Source organism: Poecile atricapillus, chromosome 11, assembly GCF_030490865.1.
Source record: "Poecile atricapillus isolate bPoeAtr1 chromosome 11, bPoeAtr1.hap1, whole genome shotgun sequence".
Taxonomy (NCBI): domain Eukaryota; kingdom Metazoa; phylum Chordata; class Aves; order Passeriformes; family Paridae; genus Poecile; species Poecile atricapillus.
This window is the reverse complement of record NC_081259.1, coordinates 2209413-2233471: the sequence shown is the minus strand read 5'-3', so window position 1 is coordinate 2233471 and position 24059 is coordinate 2209413. Positions and strand designations below refer to the sequence as shown.

The following is a 24059-nucleotide window of genomic DNA, read 5'->3' as shown; positions in this document are numbered from 1 at the left end:
AAAGAAGAAAACAAAGCATCCATAAAGAAACAAAGGCATAGCACAGGATGAGGTCTCTAGATAGCCACTGCTTTCAGGGAAGCTGCAATTAGCTGTGCAATCCAGAAGGTGAACTTAGTTGTATCTCAATAGCATTTATAATGATTTCAGCAGGTAAAATGCTGATAGGTATGTGCAGGGGGTTGGTTTCAAGATTTCCTTGTGAGACACGAGGTCAGGATTCCTGTGGTCTCCTGTCATATTTAATTCATATCCTCTGGCCTTCTCCACCACGTTTATTGAATTACAGGAATAAAATTCAATGAACCAAAAACAAAAGAGGGGAGAGAGGACATGGCAAGTCCCGCTTTCTTTTATGTCCCTCCTGCACACCTGAGTTCAGTGGACTTACAGGAGAACATGCTGGAGCAGAATTTGGAAGGAGGGGGAGGTACAATTTAGTATAACCCCTCTCACCACCCCCATAATTGCATCCAGATAATTTATTGCAAGCAGCAGCCATTTCCACACGGGAGGGAGGATCCAATTTCTACCAGTCAAGACTCTCCCCTGGTGCTTTTTAGGGCTGATCTGTGCACTCCCTGTGTGTGTTTGCCAGGTTTCTTCTGGTCACAAAAGAGATGGCAGCAGAACAGCTTTACAAAACCATTCTTCAGAAGAGCATTCTGGCAATTCATCACTTTAGTGCTAAGAGGAAACCCTCAAATATGTTAAAAGTCCCAGTTGGAGGGAAATGCCCTCTTGGCGTGCTTGTAATGATGATTCCCTGCAATCATCCGAGTCAAACTGATACAGCCTTTATCCTCCCTTACAAGTGGGATGCAGGAAGCAAAGCATTCCCAACAGGCCTGTGGAGAATGGGGAGTAGGTCTGTGATTTTGGGGAGGATTTTATTGTGTCTCCTCCACCATGATCCTGTTTTCATTGCCCTGTATGCTGCCTCCAAAAACTGCCTGGTTTGGGTTGTGGATCCCTCAGCTCTGCATGGCGGTTCAGAACCCGCAGAGGTAAAACAGAGCTTTCCCTTCATGGGATCACAGTCACAGCAGCACCTCACACAAATATCCTGCTCCCCAACTACAGCTTTGTCATTTGGGTTTAGAGCCAGACATATGCAAATCTGACTCTTGAGTCTGACCCAAAACATGCGCAGAAAAAATAAGACAGAAGATGTTTTGAAATTCTATCCTAAACTGCAAGCTCACCACTATTTAGCTTGGGCATTTTAATTTTTGGAAATGTCACAGCTAATAAATAATGTATTTTCTTTAAGTTGTCGTATACATTTTTATGTTACAACTCAAATCTTCTTAAATTTCCAAAAATTAAGTGCTCCGCTCACGTACATGGCAGCCTATGGGACGGCTGCCTTTTCACTTAATACATTTAATAAAGGTGACCAGATGCTTTGTGTTTTTAATGGCTTGTTCTGCATCCCAACAAAATGTCCCTGTTTTGGCTGCAAGAGCAGATGATTCATCCTGAAACCCAGCCCAGCTGCCCTGACACAGGGAGGGTGAGTTAAAAACCCACCATCTGTGCTGGAGGAGTGGGCAGGAGGAGTGCTTTGTCAGGAAAACACTGTCCTTCCTTGGGCACTGCATATTCCAGGCAATTGTAATCCCAAACTCCTGTGGCTCCAACCTCTCTGCCTTTGCAGATAAATTCTGCAGTTCTATCCCATCTCCCACCATTTTCTCTTCCTTCCCCCTTCCTGAGAAGCCCCTCAGACTGCTCTGCCCTAGGATCACGCGTAGATCAAACATTGCTGTAAAATGTAAGATGTTGCTCCTGGTTTTATCCTTCCCAATTATGTGGCAAAATTCCTGCCCGTGTGGCTGCCTCAGCCAAGCCTCATGCTTGAAAAATCAAGAGGGATTCATTTATGGTTTTTGTGAATAATTAGCTCAGCCCAGCTCTGTGTTAGCACCGCTCCACTGCCAGCTCTGCCAGAGGACACATCCTGAGCTCGGAACTGGCGCTCGCGGACTCGCCCAACTCAAGGGCAAAGCTCTACCCCCAGGCAAAGCTCCCCTGCTTCCCCAGCAAGAGCCAGGCAGGAATATCTGAAGGGACAGCCTGGCTTGGAGCACATCATTGGGATAAGGCACTTCCAGCCTGCTTCTGGCCCCACAGCCTTTTCCAGCTCCCCTCCTCCCTGCCCGGAGCATCCCGCCAGGACAACGCCCCAGGGGGGGAGGAAAAGGTTCCCAGCAACTTTTCTGCACAGCCTGTGTTCTGCAGCACTTGAAAGAACCATTGCAGCTCATCTGGCATGCACACGAATGACAAATATGCTTCAGAGGCAATAAATTAGCAATTTCAAGGCTTTACTTCCCCTCATGGACTAATTGCCAGAGATTATAGTATATTATGTGAGAGCAATGATACTAATGCCTAAATATGCTTCAGTGATTATAGAGCTATCCTCAATAACCAAGCTGTTTAAATGTCAATGCAAGAAAGCTCTTTATTATGAGATTAAATATTATTTTGAAGCAATGCAATAGGAACTTCCCCGGCTTTCTGCCTGCACTAATGCTGCCTTGGGGCAATGTATATTGGACAAGGTATGCTTTTTTAAAATGTGTACAGTAAAGGGTCCCTAAATGCTTTTGTACTGCAAATTTGGACAGCATTCCCAATAAAAGGAGGATCTTGGCATCTTTTTATTCTGTAGTTGTTACTAACATGCTGCTGCCTTCATCCTTCCTCTACTTGTGTGTCAACTACTGTATAGAGAAGATAGATTCTTGTTTTCTGTTTGTGGAGCTGGGAATCAAACCTCAAAGACATTTGTTTTCCCCCCCAAGTCTAAGTACCATTATCTTGCACAGATGCTTTTGAGTCCAGCCCCTTACACCTAAATAAATCTGTTAATACCTGGCATTGAGACAACCCCTGGAAATCAGTGGAAGATCCAACTTTCAGGTTCAGCTGCTGACACGAGGCAGAGAAAAAAAAGTGTCTTTAAGCCATAACTCAAATTGCACAGCTCTGCAGATGCCAGTTGGGGATCACAAGCTCAGGTGTGGAATTAGAAGGAAGGGAGGCAAAAAAGTCTTTGGCATGCCACTAATCTCATCCAGGACCTCCACCCTATGGATCTGTCCCAGCTGGGTAGCCTGATTGATTTCTGGTAAATATAGTAATTATAACTCATAATTGTTATAATAGTATAGAAAACATAGATAGGCCTGTGGGGACAGATCATGAAAAATGAAGGACAGAGAAAGCCAACTTTTTGTGAAGTTTGGTGGAATTCACTCTTTAAAGTATTTTTTTTTCCTTCAGGAAGTATTGTTTTTTAAACACAGCCTGCACCTCTCCTCCATGGCGTGCTCCTGAAGGGAAGGAGCTTCATATACAGATAGCAAGGGAATTTACTGGCAAGAATTCCATTCTGCCCAGCCTCAGCAGGACTGGACACCTGGATCCATGTCCCAGTACTTTCTGCTGCAGCCTAGCAATAAACTCTTAACTCAGAATTTTTGATGTTTTCATCTTGGCTGGTTTCTTCAGCCATTTTACATCTCACCTATAAAATGCAATGCTTGTTTACCTCAGAATGTCTGAAGCTCTTTCTGATGCTCAGGTAAAAGACACCTGCCACACAGGCTCAGAAAAGACATAAATTGCTCTATCATTTGCAACATTTTAAAATATCTTCATCTATTAAAATCACTGTGTGACTGACAAGGAACATGCTGAATGGCCATGAGAATTCTTTCTCTGCTCTTCCAGGCAGACAATAATCTGACACCTTTTTTGTTATGTCTTGACTTAGAATATACTATGGGAAACCATATCTTTATCTTTACAATAGCAGTAAACTTAGAACAGTGATGTTAACCAAACAACCAGCAGCCACAGACCGACACTGCTCAGAGGACAGCGATGTGGAATGGGTGAAAATAACCCACATTTGGCTGCTTTTATGCAAATATTATTTCAAATCAGATTAAAAGCCTCTTTTATTTTTGCAGCCATTTTCTGAAGCCCCTCCCAGGCCCAGCCCCACTCACCATGAAGCCTGGGGCACAGATGCAGCTCCCAGTGATGCTGTCACAGTCGGCCCCGTTGTGGCAGGGACAGGGCACCCGGCAGCCCTCACCGTAATAACCCACGGGACACGTCTCGTTGCAGTAGAGCCCAGCCCAGCCAGCCTTGCAGCTGCACTCCCCAGACAGAGGATGGCAACTGATGAAGAAACAGATGTTAATGAGATGTGGGCAAGAAGGAAAAACACAGCCCAGAACATTCCATGTGTCACAGCAAAAACAGGCCAAGCCTGGAAACTCTTTAGGGTGGGGGATATGAGCAGCTGTATAATTTGGGAAGTGAATAGAGAATCTGGTGCCAAATAGTCCATCATTTCCAAACATCTGGGAACTGCCACAGCACTGGGTAGTCTACACCTTGAAGTTTATGCTCTTCCATTCTCAAATCAGTGTGAGCTGGATTACTGGCATCAACCACACCATTAATCCTTACAAGCTGTAGGACAGGCATGTGCTGCACTATTTGGCTGTAATGCAGCCAGCTAAAGATGTTCAGGGATAGAAGAAATTCCAGTGGGTGGAGGAATGCAACCAAGAGAGCTGTGAAGATAAACCTGAGTTCAAGGGCACAGTATTCCTACTCCTATTCCTATTCCTATTCCTATTCCTATTCCTATTCCTATTCCTATTCCTATTCCTATTCCTATTCCTATTCCTATTCCTATTCCTATTCCTATTCCTATTCCTATTCCTATTCCTATTCCTATTCCTATTCCGTCCCATCCCACTGTCATTTGTGTTTTGAAAGTGAGTGCCACCTCAGCAGAACTTTCCAGCAGGCACAGGTAGAAAGGAAAGTGCTTTGGAAGGGAAAACGGTCCTTGGAAGAAGAGTTTTGCAGGGAATATTCAGCCATTGTGACCAGAACTGATCAGCACCTGAAGCCTTGGGATTTACTTGGGACAGGAGTTAACAGGAGCCCTGGGACTAAGTCACAGCTGTGCAGGGAAATGAGTCAAGTTTCTTTTTGCTGCATAATGAACATTAATCCTCTGGCTTTCACTTCTATTCAGTCAATTCCACAATACTGTGAGAGCACATGGAGAGAAAAGGAGAAAGGAGAATCGAGCCCAAAAGACTGGACAATGCCTGGTCCTTCTGCATCCATAGGTGCAGCACTCATCCCTCTGCATGAAACAGTTTATCTTTATTGGGCATCTTCCTCCTTGAGGTTTCCTTAGGGCACCACCATCCCACAGCAGGAGGCTGGGGCTGGGAGAGGAGGGGAAGGAAGGCTGGAGAAGCTCCTGGTTTGCAGGGATGGAGGCTGCACCTGAGAGCTCAGCGTGCTCTGTGCCCTCTGCACCACAGTGCTGCACAGTGATGGCACTGTTCAGTGCTCAGTGAGAGAGATGAGAAATAATATTGCCAGAAATCCTCTTTTCTTTACTCTCAGAACAAGAAGAATAGACTTCTGCAAGGTGGGATCTTTCCAGGCTGGTTTTTTGCATCCCAGAAACAATTGCTTTTCCTTTACGATTATTTATTGCTACAGTTTAAGATTGTAGACATGACTGAATGGGTTTCTTTACACCTATAAAATTAATATTGTATATGTTAATTTTCAAGGTAACCTCATAAAATGTAATTTCCAGCTATGTTTCAGGAAATTTCTGGTAGGAGAGGTTGGTCATATAGTATTGCTACTAAAAAGGATCAAATTTTCTAAGTGTCAAATGTTTCATCATAAATAGTGTTTTACTGACTAATTAAAACAATTCATCAGCATAACAAACTCCCATCCGTGACAAAGTAGTCCCTGAAATTATGGTCTTCCACAAAGCACCTCTTAACATTCAGATGAAAATAATAAAAGCTCAGGTTTCCCCTCTGTGTCTATTAATCATTACCTAATAGGAGCAGAAAGCTCAACATTAAAGAAGGATTTTGAAATGAATTTTGTGTTTCTCTCTTTCCACTACTGCTATATGTATCATGTGCTTCCATGAGAACTGCATCTGGTGGGTAAATTAAATATTTCAAAGGTAATGTATGACCAGGGCAGTGTGAATCAGTCTATGACAATTCAGCAGAAAATACTACACTCACTCAGAATTTTTACTTCGAGGTTGCTCCCTCATCAGCATGGGATACAAGCTGTGTTTAAAGGGCTAAAACTCATCCTGACATGCACTAAAACAAGAACTAAAACCAAACAGGCTTTTCCAGAAGAATCTGCTGGAGACAGGGAACTTGCACTCCAAAACAAAGGCCAGTAGAAGCTTGAGGGCATATTCTGCTCCACCAAAGCCTTGTCCACGTTCCATGGGACTGTGAGCCAGGACAAGCCCAGACAGATGTTTGGGTCCCTCCATCCATGGAATCTTCCCATTAAAGAAAGGATAATTTTGTTATCAGCCTGAGCAGATCAGGATTCTGTTTTTCTCCCAACTCCAAAGCCCTTGTTTGACAATCCAGGTGCCTGATGCAGCATTAACTTGAGGAGGGCTGAGATTTCGAAGCTTTCCCAAAATGTACAAGGCAGCTGTTCTCTTCCCAATCCTGCCAGGGAATCTTGGCCACCTAAGTTACTCTTCTACCTTCATTTTTCCCATTTCTAAATGATGCCTTTCTTCCCTTGGAAACCCTTTCAAGCTCTGCAGCTGGTATCACCAAATAGTACAAAGGTTTTATATTAATTATTTTTTCTCTCTGGTTTGTATGAACTATTCCACTAATTAAAGTGAGCAGAGTTACACATTGCAGCTCATGATGTAGGATGTGTGGATGTCTGTGTGTATTAGGAAGGTTTCTCTTCTCCTGGAATTTTGTACAACCACATTCTGGTCTAAGTATGTACCTAGATATAGAACAGAGCCAGGAAATTCACCTCTCACCCACCCAAACATCCATGCATCCAGACTGCCCAGAGAATTAAATGCTATTTGGACTGAAGCTGAAACGTTTGAGGCAGAATAAAGCTTGAATAGAAAATACAGCTAGAAATTCTTATTCCTCCCCTCCGTTTCTGAGTGCACCTTCCCAGGCCATGTGTCCATGTAACATTTTGCCAGCAGGGGTCACAGTGCATGTGAGGCATTTCTCCAGCTCCCAATAAACTGAAATTAATGAACACAAACAATTTTTCTGCAGAAAGATCACTGAAGGATGAGTGAGAGAATGGGAGGGTTCCAAAAGGATCCCAAAGGCAAACCCACCAACATCTGTTTTCCAACCCTTGCTGGGAGCAGCAAGGGAACCTCACACTCTTTGAAGAATTTGGCAGTGTTATCCTTTGTAGTTTGTATTGAATCTTAACAACTTTTATTTCTTCAACTCTCCTGCATCACAGGAAGAAGCAGAGTAGAAACCAGGAGTGAACACAGGCAGCCAAGTGTTCCTGTGGCTCCAGGCCAAGCAGAGGTGGAGCAGAGCTGTCCACACATCAGGGCTGACAAGGAAAGGGTTCCAGGGCTCCTGCTGCACTTTGAAAGCTACTGTACAATCCCTGGCTTTTGAGCCACGTTTACCACAATAAAAGATTTATTTTTTAAAATTTTATCAGCTGAATTGAAAAGAATAAAGGCATTTTGACCTTTAAATTTTTTAAACATCTAATTTTGAGGAAAACTGAGGAAACCAGGTAAACTTCTCAAGGCGAATTAGAAGTGTTTTAGACAGCACAGTCTGTTCCAAATTCTGAATTTCTTCTCCACACATCTTTCAGCCAAAGCAACACCTTCCCAGTGAATTCCCCAATTTTCTGTTTATACAGCAGCACCAGTCATCTTATCTTCGTTATCAGCAGCCTAATCCTTATTTTACAGTATTTCTGTTTTATGTTGTCCACACTACATCCAGTCTCCCTTACTAAAATGCCTCTTTAAAGCAGTGGCCACAGTGAGACTGCAGGGCCACTCCTTCAGTCCAGCACATTCCTGACTCAGATCAAGGCAGAACTTCATGGAAGCTCCACGGGGTTTGGTCCTCCCCAACTTGCCAGTGTTGAGGCACTAACTGGAGACTGTGGAGATCTTCCCATTCCATTGGACTTTGTCTCAGTGGCTTCCTTCCTTCTCACATCTCTGACCAAGGGCACCTGGTGCCCCAGGCTGGCTCCACACTGCTGCTCAGGAAGGGTGGGAGGCCAGGAATATTCCAGCTGTTCATTTCCCTCGCTGCCAGACAGAAGAACAAGCCAGGATTATTCCCTTCCAGCCATTGTAGGCTGTCTCAACATGGACTTTTTGCTGAGGGAAGTTTTTTGCAGGTGTATCCTTTCCTGTGGAAGGACAGTCCAAGTCACCACCACATTCTAAATCACCTAATTGTGGGGTTGTTCAAAGTCCTGTACAAAGTGCCTTTCAGTGTGCTTTGATGCAGAAATTATTGGATGATGTCCTTCAGTCATTACCATGCTGGAGGTTAGACTAGATGATCACTCTGATGTCTTCAGACATTAAAATAGATAGATGTATGGAAATGGAAAAGCTGATTGTGTATTTCCTGCTGTTCCTCCTCAGCTACTCCTCAAAGCCCTCAGAACTTTCCATTCCAGTCAACTCTCCAGCAACCAGATCAAACGAGACAAATCCAGAGACAGGAGTTTCTTTCACCTTCTACAAGTGTTTAATAATTATCCTCCACACTTGGGATCACAAGTAGTCAACAGCTCAAACTGCTCCTGGGGAAAATAGATGGCTGTGGGTAAATGAGTCACTTTGGAAGAGCCCAGTTTCAGAAAGGACAAACACTCAGGGAGGAATGGGAAGAGGTGGGTGGGAAGAGAAGTGCACTGTATGGGACTGGTTAAACAATCGGCACAAAGATTTGTTCAGAATATGGAGTGCCTTTGGAAAAGGTCACTTTCCATCAGCTCTGACGCTCCTTGGCTCAGCAATTGACAACACTGCAGAGCTGCTGGAAAAGTGGAGAGCTGAAATCCTATGGAAGAATGAAAGAACATTTACTGATCTACAGCTTGCTGGTATCTCTTTGTTCCATAACAGCAGTGATAAGATGTAGGAAAAAGGGAGATTTTATCAACAGAGAGACCAGACTCATTTATTAAGGAACCAGAGATACCATCTCAGCAGAGAATGCTGCAAGGGACGCTGACGGAGCAGTGTTGGGAGGGAAGGAATAAAATGTTCCCGTCAGACAGCAACCAGGCACAGGCAGGGTGTGTAGGAATGACCACATGCCCAGAAAAGAGCTGGGAGAGGATTCAATCCTCCCCATTTCTGAGCTCTCACAAACCTCTCTGAGACCTCTTCTTTTCTCACAGCTGGAAGGTGCAAGTCTGTTCTTTCAGGAAAGATCCTCTAGCAGACCCTCAGAGCACCTCCCAGGCAGTTCTGAGTAACACAGGGTGAATTCTTTCACCCTCCAACCCACGGTCTTACCCCACCTAAAAGACTCTCCATGAACTGAGCACACAGCTGAGAAACTGCAGCCAAACTCAGCCTTGCCAGTGGCCTGCAGTCCTTCCACTCTGTTTCTACCTTTATAGAAACAAAAGGTTTCTGCAGGCTCAGGAGTGGTGAAGACACAAGTGTCAGCTGCTGACCATGAGCATATTCTCACCCTCCTGTACACCTGAACAGTTTACACTGAGGAGAAATTCAGCTTGGATTTACCACAGGTGCTGCAGTGATGTGACACGCAGGAATTTATCCCTCAGCTCACTCTGCAGTAATTCCTGAGGCATCCCCCATGCTCAGCACAACACAGCACTAACCTTTTGTGTATAATGTGCAGCTCATGCCTCAGGGATGGTATTTTTGCAGTGATTTCATGATACACAACATAATCAGAAGCGATGGGAGACTCTTGTACAGAGCTCCCTGGGAGCCTCAAACCTTTTGGATCCTGGCTGTCAAACCCAGCTGAGCTGGAGCTCTCTTCCTGCACAGGAGTTGTATCACAACAATTACAAGTTTTTAAATAATCCATTGTGAGCTCTGACTTTCAGTTAAGCAAAGCCTCACCATTCACAGCTGAATTCACAAGGAAAATCACCTGTTTATTTCCAAGACTGAGACAAATAGGGTCTATCTCAAGTGCACAGACAAATTTGCCTGAAGTGTTTGTGTGTGTGTGTCTGTGAGTGCACACAAATGAGGTGCCATTTCTTGCATACATAATTGAATGTGTTGATATTTTAGCAGCAGCAAGATGGCAAGGTGGCTTTGTCAGCATCAGCAGGACACTCAGGTCCCCACCTGTCTGCTTCCAAATTGAAGAATATCTGTACCAAGGGCATTTTTGCCTGGGCATCAATTATCTCCACCTCCCCCTGAAACCTTCACAACCCTAAACTGGCTCTGCCTGCTGAACAGGAATGGGCAGAGAGAGGAGGGAATCCAGTGAGAGCTGAAGGGCTCAGCATTGTGCAGGTGAGGAAATGTGGCTCCTGTTCATCACACAGCTCAGGCCAGGGGGGTTTGGCCCTCCAGGCTCCCTTTACTGCAAACCAGGGAGTGAGGATTCTCCAAACAGCAATTCCAGCAGTCAGTAAACAAGGCAAAGAGTTACTTAAGGTAACAAAGAGGATAATAGGGAAGAGTCTTAAATTCTTCCTTCTTTTCAATGTTTGGAAAACTTATTCAAACCTGCAATGGGAAAGTAAATTCAAAGTACTCAAGTCTGTTTGTGGATCTGTCTCATAGTAAAGAGAACCTCAAGAATCAGATCTTTAAAAAAGCAAAAAAGGGAATAAAACATCAAACCATGACCTTTTAAGTGAGGCTCATTCCATTGTAGGTATAATTCCCTGATATTTATTTTCCTGAATATTTTCCTCATACACAAAGAGAAAGAAGAGCAAAAATAGGCTCACGTGAGGAGTCTATTTTGACAATGTCAACTGTGTTACAGTTCCACAGACTGACTCAGGGATATTGATTTCAGTCTATTTATACATCTGTCTCAAGTCTTTCCAACAAGGTAATTTGCCATGAGACATCAGCTGAAGCAAATTAGTTTTCATGTTGAAAGTCCCCTTGCTGTCTATAGATCTAACAAGCAAACCCATGTCATAAAAAAGAGAGAAAGTAATGGATTTGAGTAAATATGTATCTATTTTTTGAATTTCAGTGGGTTATTATCCGCACATAGGAACATCATCCTGTGGTTCTCATGCCTAGAAGATTTACAGGATAAAGCTGTATGTCAGGCTCTTCCAGATGTTACCAGAACTGTTAACAGATACATGCTTAGTATCTGGCTGGACTGAGGCTTATGGTTCCCAACCTGAGGTCATTTAAATCAAAATTTTGCAAACCAGAGAAACTCTCTGTGTTTGTTCTTAAATCTACAGAGAAAAGGACAGTTGGTGTAGTTAGGTGAATATTTCCCCAGTGCTTTTATGGGACCAGTCCCTGCACAAGAATATTACATGATGTACATACCTGAGGGTGTTGGTAATATTGCAAGGGCATCTCTTGTTGCATTTGAGGCCATAAAACCCTTCAGGACACATTCTTTCCTGGCAGTGGATGCCTTTGAAGCCAGGGTCACAGATGCAGGCTCCATTGACGTGGTAGCACTTGGCCCCGTTCTGGCAGTCGCAGGTTTGTGTGCACTGGAAGCCGTAGGTGCCGATGGGACACTCCTCCTGACACCTGCCATGGGATGGGACATGGCATCCAGTCACAGCCACAACCTCAGCAGGACATTGCTTTTACACTGGAACCTTTTAGTTAATGAATTAAATACAAACCAGAGCAATCACCCCTCATTTATTTAAGCAACATATTGAACTGATGGTATCACCGGAGCGATGGGATATCTTGGGCATGCAAATTGCTGCTAAGAGAAACTGCATTCATCCATGCCCAATTATACCCTGCTAAATTTGAATTAGTTCACATCACCTTCATTCACAAAATGCAGTCTTCTTTCCTGGACCTTGACAATTGTGTTCATCAATTGTAAGAAACTGATAGGCAATAAAATATTTTATTATAAAACCCCTCACCTGTTTGACTTCTCTTTATCACAGGAGGACTGTGCACCTCCCTTGAGAGCATGTGGACCTCCCAGTGATGAGGAAGGTTAAAAGGGAAAGTGTATTTAGCAATATTGAGCAAAACATTCTCCAGCAATGTTCTAGTTTTACTCACCCTCTTGGCTGCCATTGCACCAGTTTTATACCAACAAGGAGAGAAAAAACCCCTTTGTGTTTTGTGTGTGTTCTGAGTAACTAGAAGCTTAAATTTGCTTTTCTTCTTCTACTCCAGGGTAGCTCAGTAGTATAAAATCTCAATAAAAATCACTTTCATGCTCCTTAGTGGAGAATCTTCTTAAAAATTGCCAACATTTTTAATATTTGATGCACATAAAATTGGAACCTGCAAACATTTTACACAGATTGCTTTAAATTGCACCTTCCATGCACTGTTAAAAATATCTCCCTACTTGGATACGTTCCGAGATCTGCCAAAAAGTCTGTTTCCTTGTCCTATACAACCAATTTAAGAGTTCAGATTATTTCCTATGTGGAAAAGCTCGGCTAAGGTCCTGAAGAAAGCAACTGATTGTGTGCTTGACATAATTCAGTGGTTTCAAAATTCTGCAAGGAGTCAGTACCACAGTTTACATGATCCACCGTGAAATACAGATAGGCCTTTTCAGTTAATAAAAACAGAAAAAAGAAGCCCAGAAAAGCCCAATTCCCTTATCACATGGTTGCCAGGCATTGGAAATTGCCTATCAGCATTAATTTAAGCTTGAGCATTGATTAAAGTGTATACTGTAAACTCAGTGGATGGAGGCAATTGTTAAATGTCTTTCTGCAGGTCATTTCACAGCTGGCAGGTGAGAGTTAATATAATGATCAGTAATAAAAGATTAATGTGTGATGCAAGCCAGGCAAAACTGCAATGAACACAAGCAGTATATAAGAAGGGCATTACTTTTGCGGCTTCAGATTATCACGTTTCACTAAAAATAAATGAACACAGCAAAGGGCCTGGCTGGTGTTTAATTCCAGCAGGCACCAAAGGCATTGCTGGTTGCAAATCCAAAGTGAGGAGTTCATACGAGACCCAAAGTGAGAGGAGTTTGGGACAAAGAGGGAACGAGTCTGGAGAGGCACCAGAGAGAGAGAGAGCCCTGCTGCTCTCAGGGGGTTCAGCTGCAAAGGAAAGAGCCAGAAAAGAATGGGAACAGTGGGGCTGGAACACTCCCAGCAAATGAAATGCACGAAGGAACAATGAAGCTCCTCATGTCCCACTGCTGCACAGACCCTGAGTGAGCAGGAGAGCTCTGAGCTCCACGGGGTGAATTCTTAGTCAATAGTGCACTGTATCATTCTGTATTTATAGGAGATGAAGCATTACCTAGCAGGGAGAAAAGCATCTGGAAATGAAATATTGACGACCTAATCCATTTACATAATTAGCCTTTTTCTACTAACAATTTAACCAACTTATTTATTTGGAGATCAAGCAGCTACCGCTAATGAATTTTATACAAAGAATACTAATAATGACTCCTCTGGAACATGAGAATAATCACAGCAGGAATTAGCTTTCTACTTAAACATCTTTCCTTTGCAACATATCAATCTAATGTGTCCATAGCACCATTAACAACCAGATACATTGTTCAATTAAATTACAAAATGAGCTGCTAAGCCCTAGTTATGTTTCTTGTTTAATTTACATTGCTTTCTGCCTATCTGGGGAGATTCGTATTACAATATCCACTGAACTTTAATATGTACCATAATTATTTGGGTTGGGATAGGATAATATGGCTGTCACCTGTAGAATTAATGGAAGCAATTTCACAAAATATTAAACAGAAGACAGCCTGCTTAACAGATGAACTTAGTAGACGCTCCTACATTTTTCCCCACAATTTTCTTTTTTTAAGGAATAATGCTGCTAAGTTTTTTAGGCTGTTCTCTTTGTTTTGAAACAGTGATCACGTTTATGTAGCACAGACAAATATGAAAAGCCATCCAAAACGCACTGACCTGGAGATAAGAGATACAAGTACAAACACAACAACAGGAGAGTAAATCTGCCCATACAGTTCTAATAAATGTGAGATTTATTCTGTTAAGATTCAATCTTTCGATTTAAGGGCAATATGGAAAACAAAGCTAAACCAGCATGTTCACTTCTCCTGTGAGCCACTGAATTCTGAAACACTCAATTCTCAGTTTCTAACTGTGCCTCTGCTATTATTCCTTTCCAGTTTGTAAAACACATATTTCCATGACAGATCCAGTCATTTCAGGGAGCACAAAGCATCCTGCAGTTATTAACAGTGCTGCCAATTTCCTAGAGATTTAGTGCAGTGCCACTCTTGGAAAACAGGTAGGGAACAAAAGTGTGGCAATTACACTCACACAGACCTTTATGACCATTTCATCTCCACAGATATTTATCTAACTCTGTATTATTATCTTCTGCACTGATGATGAACTGTAGCATTACAGAGTACTTATTGACAATTTTAAGATGATAGTAGGTAAAATGTATTTATGTCTTTATTGCTGTTATTCAGAGTATCTGTCATTATTAAGAAGATCTTTTTCAATGCCTTGTAAAACGTTAAAGCAAGCAGTGTTTTGTTGTGCAGCAGATTCTCCTGCTCTCCTTTTTGCTGTGATGCTGCAACAGCTGCAGGAGATGCAGAGGGCAAAACAAACTGAGCTAAACTGGAGCTGCCTGGTCTGTCCCATTGTCCCTGTGGTGTGAACACAAAACCAAGGAAAGCCATTCAGGCTTTAAAGACCTCTTCCCTCACTGAAATCAGTGTGTCCCCAGGCAGGTGAGAGCAGGTGTATGCTCAGGACAAACCAGTACAGCCAGTACAAACCAGTACAGCCAGTACAAACCAGTACAGCCAGTACAAACCAGGGCTGCCCAGCCCAAGCAGAACTGCAGCTGGATACAACAGGCCTGAGGTTTCCCTTCCCCTGTGGAAGGGGGATTAAAGGCTGAGAGATGAATGTGTTTAACCTTCCAGGAACCTGTTGGAAAGGTGGGAATTTCTAGGCTAATCCAGTTTTACCCTGCTGCAGCAGAGCTTTCCTAACTGCCTGTTTACCTTTTCAATCTGTTCTCATTCATCCTTTCACACACTGGAATTTCTGCTCTCCTGCCTCTCCCCTCAGTGTCTTTCACTTCCCTGCTCTGGGATGGGGAAGGTGAGCTATTCCCAAGGTTTTGCTTGGATGCAGGTCCAGATGTGACCCTCCCTCACTTCTTTTCTACTTCTCCCAACTGATTCTGCCTTATTTTTTTACTGTCTCCCTTCCAAGTTACATCTTTCTTTGGAGTCCAAATCTCTTTCACCTTTCTGCAGGTACAGATCTCCTGAGTCCACACTCCTTTTGCTCAAGGACAAGCCCTGGGAGCTCCTGCCATGTCTTCCCTAAGGTGCCTCCTCTGCCCAGTCTCTCCCTGAGTTGCCTTCTCCAGCCCCTCTCCAAGGGTAATCAGCAGGAAAATCCTCTTCCCATCCCCTTCCCTCATCCCCAGCAGGGATGCAGGCTGCTGCCTGGGAGCTCCCAGCAGCTCCAACACTTGATTGGATTGATTCACCTGCAGCCAGGAATCCATCAGGGTGTGCAACAAGCAAATGAGAGAGCAAGAGAGGCTCTGTCAGCCTTCCCCAGCATGGCCAGCACTGGGAACAGCTCAGGATTCCAGTGTGGTCACCACTATAAAGGCCCAGGCTGCACAGTTGTCTCCTTTAGCAGAAAAGTGTTCACAAAGAGAGAAAGAGAAACAGGAATTATATGGTACCACATGTCTGGAAACAGTCTCCAGATGGAGAATGGGGAAGAGAGGCAGACTGATGTCTTCTCCTCTAAATTACTTGGAAATAATTAGTATTTTCTCCATATTCAACCCCATGCAAATCCTGACATAAACTCCAGAGCCCCCTCCAATTATAACTGTCCATAAAATGGAAACAGGGGAGCTCCATGTGTAATGGAAAGGAGCAGCCTTCTGACCCTCCCACAGGGCTGAGGGTTGGATGTTTGTGCTACAACGACCTGCTGATTATTCAGTGAAGGCAGAGAGCAAAAATTCCAATGAGCTTTGTTGCATAAAAATATAATTGTAGCATATGTCAGTGTAGAGCTAATAAAAAAAGGAACATAGAGGAGAAAGTGCTTTAGCACAACATCCACTGGTGAGCTGCACAGCTCTGCAAACCCTGGTGCCACAGGCCCCATGCAAAGTGTTTTAACTGCACTTCCCAACCTTTGTTAGCCAGGATTAGCTGGAGGCTAAGGCAGCACGTGCTGCAATCCCTCATTGACTTTGCTGTGTAGTCATTTTGCTGAATCCATGACACCTTGGTAAAACAATATTATCATCTGCTCTGATCGATTCATGGGTGAAGGCTCTCGTTTATAAATTTTGAGGATTTATCACCTTTTGCTGGTGGCTGAGATGGATCGGTGCTACAGCAGCACAGAGGAATGAAGGAGACATTAAACTGCTGCATTGCTTACTCTTGAGGATATTAATTTGTATAAAGATAGTTCATTTACATATCTTGTAAACATGTAATGCTCTCTATTAAATTTATCACTGTAAATATCTAAATTAAATTTAATCCATTAAATTTTAAAAGTTATATTAAAAACCCCTGTAAATGGAGAGCATTGCCAATAAAAAGTAATAACATTGCCACATTTATATTGCTTGAAGTGCTTCAGAAGGATGAACCTAATTGGAGCAATAGAAACATAACACCGTTTTTCAGAGAGGAAGATTGTCCTAGAAGGGATATAAATATTGACAGTCTGTGGTTAAAATGAAAGGCTTTGGGGGTTGATTTTTACCTGTCTCCTATATAGCCAGCTGTACACAGGCATTTTCCTGTCACGGGGTCACAGTGTCCTCCGTTGTGGCATGGACAGTCCTGGCTGCAGTTAATTCCAAAGGTTCCAGGAGGACACGGCTGTGCACACACCAGCCCCTGGTAAGGTTGCAGAAAGAGCAATATTTCAGTCAACATTCATAATGCAATAAATTTCTCTATGCAGCTCGCAATTTTATTGTCCTTCTTGCTAAAACTAGATGTAAGTGTAGCAGCAATATTTTATCTGCATAAGATGTGCTAAAGAGAGTCTGAAAACTCTGCTACCACAGTAAATGCCTGCCTGGCCTGACTCCAGAAGGGATTTTTCTCTCCACTGTACACTCATGGATAACTCTCTTCCTTGGATTTCCCCCACAGGCTGCAGCTGGGCTTGCCCTGCCCTTTGAACAGCCACACGGAGATGGGGGAGAAGTTAAAGACAAGCAGGGAAGTTTACAGAGCTGTTTGTGTGCTCCTGGGGTTTCTGTGAAATGGAGAGTCTGAAAAGCTGTTGGCCACACGCTGCACAGAGGTTTGGGAAGGAAGGGATTGTTGGGAAGGTTGCACTGGGAGGGTGTAGCTGTGCTGGTTTTGATGGTCTGTGATCATTCTCCCATTCAGCCAGTCTCATTCATCCAACCCAACACAGCAGCTGGAGATTCCTCTAGTGCCCTTCACACCCTTCACTCTGCTCCCTCTGCTCCCTCCAGCCCCACATCCATCTCTCAAAGCAGCACAGAATGGATCTGCCAGAGCTTTGGGACAGCCATGGAGGGGCAGGATGAGAATGAGGATTAGCTGCAGAAAGCCCCCAGTGATGGCACAGAAGCAATGTGAGTCCCCAGATCAGCACTGCAGCAGCCTTCTGGCCAGAAGAAGAAATTTTGCAGTGGAATATCTGCCTGACCCCTAAACAATGACAGGATGCAGCATCCAGCATCCTCCCAGCTCCTTATCACCAATCTTGGAGCCACATCTCAGTCCCTGACTGCCTCAACTCCATATCCCATTTTATGCTCCCAGCCCTCTCCTTTCCTGCCTCTTTATTCCAGTCTATTCCAAATCCCTGTTGCAGCCTCCCTTTTAATCCTCTCCTCCATCCAGACCCAAATGCTCATCTCTGAGATGTTTCCTCCGTTCCTCTCCCTGCTGAACCAGCCCTGGGAGTGAAGCAAAGCCAGCCTGTCCCTGCTGTGCCCCCTGGCACTGCCCACAAGTAAAGTGGCTCCCAGGTAATCCCTGCTCCAGCTGTTCCCAAGGCAGGGAATGCTCACCCTTGGGTGGGGCTTTGGAGAATTTACCTGCCAGACTCAGGTGGTTTCCCCCCAGGTATCCCATAATGTCCCTGCCAAGTATCAAGGCCTTACAAGGATCTCCCCAGACTTTCTTAGAAGTTGTATGAATGTTTTTCTCCCTGTGAGCAAATATAAAGCCTGAGGCTGGCATCCAGCTGAGGAACTTCAGCCAAAACAAGTTTGGCAGTGCTGGGATCTGAAGTTGTGGTCCTATAATGGAAAATGTTTGGCATCTGCAGCAAGTGGTGCTGCTGCCAGTGCCACCACAGTGCCCAGCATGAGACAGAAAGAGTGTCTGGCCACAGGATTATTTGGGTTTAATTTCTCTGTTTCCCTAACCAAGCCCTGGGGGCTCTGGGTTTTGAACAAAGTACATATCAGACACAACTTATTCAAAATATAAACCAGCAATATAATGGCTGCTTTCACTCCTCAGGGCTTGGGAAGTTTAGCTGTTGATACAGCCCAAAGTGAAGAGGCTGCTCTTCAATGTCACCATAAAATAGGTACTTTGAGCCTTTCCCAAGCAGGGCTATGTGGCTCCTTGGCTGTAAAACAGACAGGTTGGCCTCAGTTCAAGAACTTTCAGATTACAGTGTTAAAAACTGGTGTCTCTGGACTTGAGTAATACACAACACTATATATCTGAAAACCTAAGTGTCCATTTATCTTGATAATAAATACTTTCTCCCTTCATGTCTCAAAAGGAACAGGATTTCTATCAACAAATGATGAGAAAGCAATACTCTGGGATGCATCCCCCCAGAGCCAAGAAAATCTTTAGCTGTACTTTTTGCATTAATATGTACTAAGGGAATTCAAAACATCCCTCTCTAGAGGATCAAATGTCAGACCAACATTTCCTGCTGCTTATACATCTAATCAGCAAAGTTCACCCCATCAGCACCTTTTTTAAGGCCCTGATCTCATCAGCTTCTGCTTTTGACATTGTTTGCTGTATTTTGTAGGACAGAAAAGATTTGTTTTCTGCTCCGTTTTCTCAGACACCCCCACGTTTAAAATCCACAACAGAAAGAAAAATAGACAAAAATACAAATGATGCTTCAAATGAATGCCCAGAATCAATAAGAGAGAAGTGATGAGCAGAATGTGCAGTGCTACCACGGCACCACGATGCCTTGGGAAGGGGGTCTGGGGCCAAACCGGGGGCGTTGCTGGTGACAAATGTTCTGTCACATCAGGAAATATTGCTGCTTTCCTGAGCACAGAGATCCAGTCCTTCAAAGGGCTTCTGAGAAGCGTTGTAAATGCTAAATTAACTTCTCTCCCCACTTCCTGAGAGCGCTTGGAGAATTTAATATTGCAAATGAGAAAGATGTATAGAATTAAACCTGTAAATTGTTAATGAGGCCCTAAAGCAGCCACCCACTAAACTCCACAGCCACAAAAGCACAGAAGTGGAAAAAGCCCAACATTATGGGATGGAAGCCACGTTCTGTTGACTGTTCAACAATAGAGGCCATTGGCCACCATCCTCCTGGTGAAGAACCCATGGGGCAGCAAAATCCCATAGGACACCATCCATGGAACTCGTGCTGCTGGGAGATTCAGCGCTGGTGGGAGGAAAGAAATTACAAGTCATAAAAGAACCAGGCTTTGAAGATGGCAGATCCATGGAAGAACCTCAGAACCCCAGAATTTCCTCTTTGTAAAGTCACTGCCTCCCCTTCCCCATCCCACCAAACCCTGAGGGAGCTGAGCTCCTCTTAATAAGCCAACCTAGGAACTGATAAAAGTTGCAGCTCATCCAGCAGCAATAAAGTCCAAGTGGATTTGCACCTGTATAAATCTAGGGAGAATTCTCTCCTTCCAAAATTATGGTATATTCAATATATATGTGCAGTCTTAAGCCTCAAAATCAGCAAGTAAAATTCCTGGTGTCACAGAAATCCGTGGTGTGAAATAAAATGAATGCTGTCTAGCAATCCCATCTCGCCTGCTCGTTTACAGCCCCCTCATGTCTCACTTCCCAAACCATTCCAACCACCAAGAGTTAAAAATATAGCATGAAAACATACTTTTTATCCCTCTCTGTACACTGAATTACCAGCTTTTCATTAAAACCCTGGAGAGACCCTTTATACTTAAAATCTCAACATTTACAAGCTGAGTGCTTTTACTTATAATTTCAGTTTCTTTCTGCAGAATACTTGATCTCTCTCTTCAATTTTCAGTTATGCTTGTTTCAAACATCAATTGTTAACTCTAGGGTTCCTCCAGGGACAGAGCAGCCAACAACACAGTTTTCAGAAAAGTCTCTCTGGGCTCCTAAAAATGCATAAAAGGAACTCCAGTGTTGCAGCCTGCAACCTCAGGATCTTGTCCAGGGAAGCAGCAGGGTTCTGGGGACCAGCATGAAACACCAACGAGACGGGCTCCCGTTCATGAAACCATTTATTCAGCATGAGAACAAACTCAGGTCCAGAACAGAGAGCCCCGAACAGAGGCACAGCAGGGGTTTTTGAGGGACAGAACCCCCGAGGGTTTACACCTTTGAGGGTGGAGTTCAGGGTCAGGGACCATTAGAAACACAGCAAGGGAGAACCCCCCAGGGACTCAAACCCAATCAGAACTCCTGGGCCGCCCTTCACAAGGGGTTTGGGGTGGAACAATGTTAACTCTTTGCCTCCCTGAGGCCGCTGCAACACTCCAGGCTGTAAGGAATTGGGTAGGACTGGGCCAGAATACAACCACAGCTGCTGTGCAGTGCTCTGGTTCCTCTTAGGGTCTGTGCTGCATCCTAAAAGACAATTCCTGTTCTATTCTGATATTCTTGATTGTTTAGTGATGTTTTAACTTTGAAAAAGAAGATAAAACTCCTGATAAAATACAAGTAAGGAAGAATACAGCAGAACAACTCAGATCCTGAGAAATCTTGGCATGCAGGAGAGATGGAAAAAGTAATATTTTTATGTGAATCACTTTATTGATCACTTCTTAGGGGGTAGTGCCAGAATGGACAGATAGACCCTCAAAAATATGTGAATTTCTTTCCTAATGCTCCAGTGCTCAAGGAAAGAACCTTTTCTTTGCCACCACTGATTGCCAGGTGAGGGCAAGGGGCCATATTCATACTTCAGACAAGTTTTGTCTTTGTCATTTGAAATGGAATAACCTCATGACACCCTTGCCATGATGGGTGCTGTTAGAGAGATGCCAGCTCTCCAGTTTGAGGTATTTTCCACCAAATTTTATGGACAGCAATGTTCTCCCACTCACAGCTGGTGCTTTTGAACTCAAAACAGTTGAGGTACAAATGGAAAGAAACATAAACCCCTCTCTCAGCTTTTGTATGTTAGAACAGGTAGAGGGTCCTCATCAGAAGTCAAAGTTGTGGGATGATCTGCAGGGCCTTCCATGCAAAAATGAAAATTCAGAGTACTTGCATGCTTTAAAATCCAGCAACTTTGCCAAGAGACTAATTGTCAGATACAGGAAAAATGCCAGGAAGTTTAGTACAGCTAAATGGGATGAAGGCCTGTGAGACTTGGCACGCCCCAAGAGAGTTCATTATTACATTATTGATAAAGTTGAGGACTTTGAAAATGCTTGGCCTTGCTTTCCTGACACAAAGGATGAAAGGTTAGGGCAGCTGTCTCTCTGCAGTACAAGCCCTGACACAAGCAAATCTCTGCAATCAATGGCAGCAGTGCCTGAGCAAGGGCACCACACTGAAGCAGCCTCTGTGCCCTGGGCTCAGCTCTGCTGCCTGCCTGAGCCACAGATTCCCCCTGGATTCTCCCTCTCCTCTGAAGGGAAACAGGGCACTTTGTGCCTCTGACAATGCTGGGCTTTGAGCTTTCTGTCCTGTGTGAGGGCACTGCCTAAGGCTGCAGGGAATATTCCAAGTAACTGGAAGTCACAGACAGCTCTCTTGTCTCGTGTCATGCTGCTGTTTCTAAACTCTGTGCTGGCACCTACCAGCCAGAGAATCACAGAACCACCGAGGCTGGAAAAGCCCTCCCAGATGATCAAGTCCAACCATTCCCCCTGCACTGCCAAGCCCAGCACTAACCCCTGTCCCCAAGCAGCACACCCACGTGTTTTTGGAACACTTCCAGGGAAGGTGGCAGATCCCAAACTGGTGGCCTGTCTGTGGAGCTGCTGTGCACACCCAGCAAATTGCCAGTTTGGGAATTGTTAGAGCCTGGCTGAGACAGTGAACAATGAACATGCAGTTCCAAGCCCTGAGTGAGTGAGGATGAGCAGTACCCACCATCCATCCAGCAGGACAGGAGCACTCCCCAGTGATGTGGTGACAAACTCCCCCGTTCTGGCAGGGGCAGCGCAGCTCGCACTGGGCTCCGTGGCTGCCGGGGGGACACTGCTCCTCACAGCTTAGGGGAGAGAGAACAGAAAACAAAGAGATCGTTTCAAAGAACTTACAGGAAACAGTAAATCAGGAAAACCCACAACACAGGTCATCATGGGAGTGCTCATGCAAATGATGAGACCTCAGTAAGGCTCAGCTGGCACTGCCAATTAGCTGAGATTCCTTTTATTTCTGCTGGGTTGTTTATGTGCCATGGATCCAGCCCTGTAAGGCTGATGCATGTGTGTAACCTTTATGCATGTACCAAATCCCACCCGTCTCAACAGGATAACCCATAACCATTAAAATAGCCCAGGAAAATATGAGTTGCAGGATGAAGCCTTCAATGTGAATTATATGACATGGCAATAAAAGAAGCTGCAAACAGAATAAAAGGATGGGATTAAAACGCTTGAAATTTCTCCAGTCACTACTGAATGTTAACATTTGCAGTGTATAATGGACTGGCAAGGACTCAACATCATTTAAAGGCTATTTAAGCTCATTGAGTCTCTCTCAGTACTCGTGGGGGGCAATGTGAGGGTAATCCCTGCAAAACCCAGTGTCTCCTGTATCTGCACATCAGAGTTTTCAGCATCGAGGTTCTGAAGCTACAGGATGTTGTCCCCCTAAGTGACTGTCCTCTGATGAAGACGTTCTTACAACACCAGGGGCTGGCCCTGCTGAGCACTGACACACTGATGTCAAGGGGAGCACCCCCAAGAGTAAGCAGAGTCCGTAGTAGTGAGTGCTTCCACGACTGAGGTCACAAGTCTAGGAGGAAATCAGGTACTAAATAAAATATTCACAAGGCCTATCACTTATTTATGAGGGTTAACTCTGTCGTTATTTTTTACCTTCCCCTTCATGCAGGTCAACAAATGATAACAGACTGCAAAAGTATTAACTCACCTACAATAGATTTCTAACCAAATTCAGTGACTAAATTCTCTTTTCCCCTTAAATAATTCTGAAAAACATAATTACTTCTGAAACTACTGAAAGATCTCTAATGAGAACTGATGTTACACTGTGGGCAATTTTAAACAAGAAACTATTGCTTGCTGTCCTAAAATTAATATGCAGATTTTGTGAATCCTACTGGTAAACTTTCTGTGTGGTGGATGGGGATTTAGCTACATGATTCTCGTTAAAGTTAATAGGAGTCACACCGCTAAATCCCTGTTCTCTGTGCTTAAAATTTACCCCCTAGATACTAAGCTGATAGAGTTAACAGCAATGCTTTCTCAGTTAGATTGAAAGTCAAATAAATTGGGGATGGAAAAGTCCCATTTGATGCTGCACTGGACTGCTAATGAGGAGAGAGTCCAACTGCTTATCAAAACTCCGCTGTGATTTGGATTATATTCACATTCTGATATTAGGAACAGGTAAAGTTGTTGCACAAGTTGGAAAATATAAATGACTTTTAAGCTTATTTTAATAGCATGGAATCATAGGACTCCAGAATGGTTTGGGTTGGAAGGGACCTTGAAGCCAGCCCTGCCATGGCAGGGACACCTTCCCCTATCCCAGAGTGCTCCAGGTTCCATCCAACCTGGCCTTGGGCACTTCCAGGGATCCAGGGAC

At 44.0% G+C, this 24059-nt stretch overlaps 1 protein-coding gene across 3 annotated transcripts in view; it reads right to left on the bottom strand.

The window, feature by feature from the left end:
• Positions 1–24059, bottom strand: part of MEGF11 (multiple EGF like domains 11) — a 200126-nt gene that overhangs the window by 80814 nt on the left and 95253 nt on the right. For all 3 annotated transcript variants that reach the window (XM_058846658.1, XM_058846659.1, XM_058846660.1), the window contains exons 4-7: positions 22374–22494; positions 16822–16958; positions 11414–11626; positions 4026–4200 (exon numbers count right to left, since the gene is read on the bottom strand). In XM_058846658.1, the coding sequence (XP_058702641.1) occupies positions 4026–4200; positions 11414–11626; positions 16822–16958; positions 22374–22494 (646 nt within the window). The remainder of the gene's footprint in view (positions 1–4025; positions 4201–11413; positions 11627–16821; positions 16959–22373; positions 22495–24059) is intronic.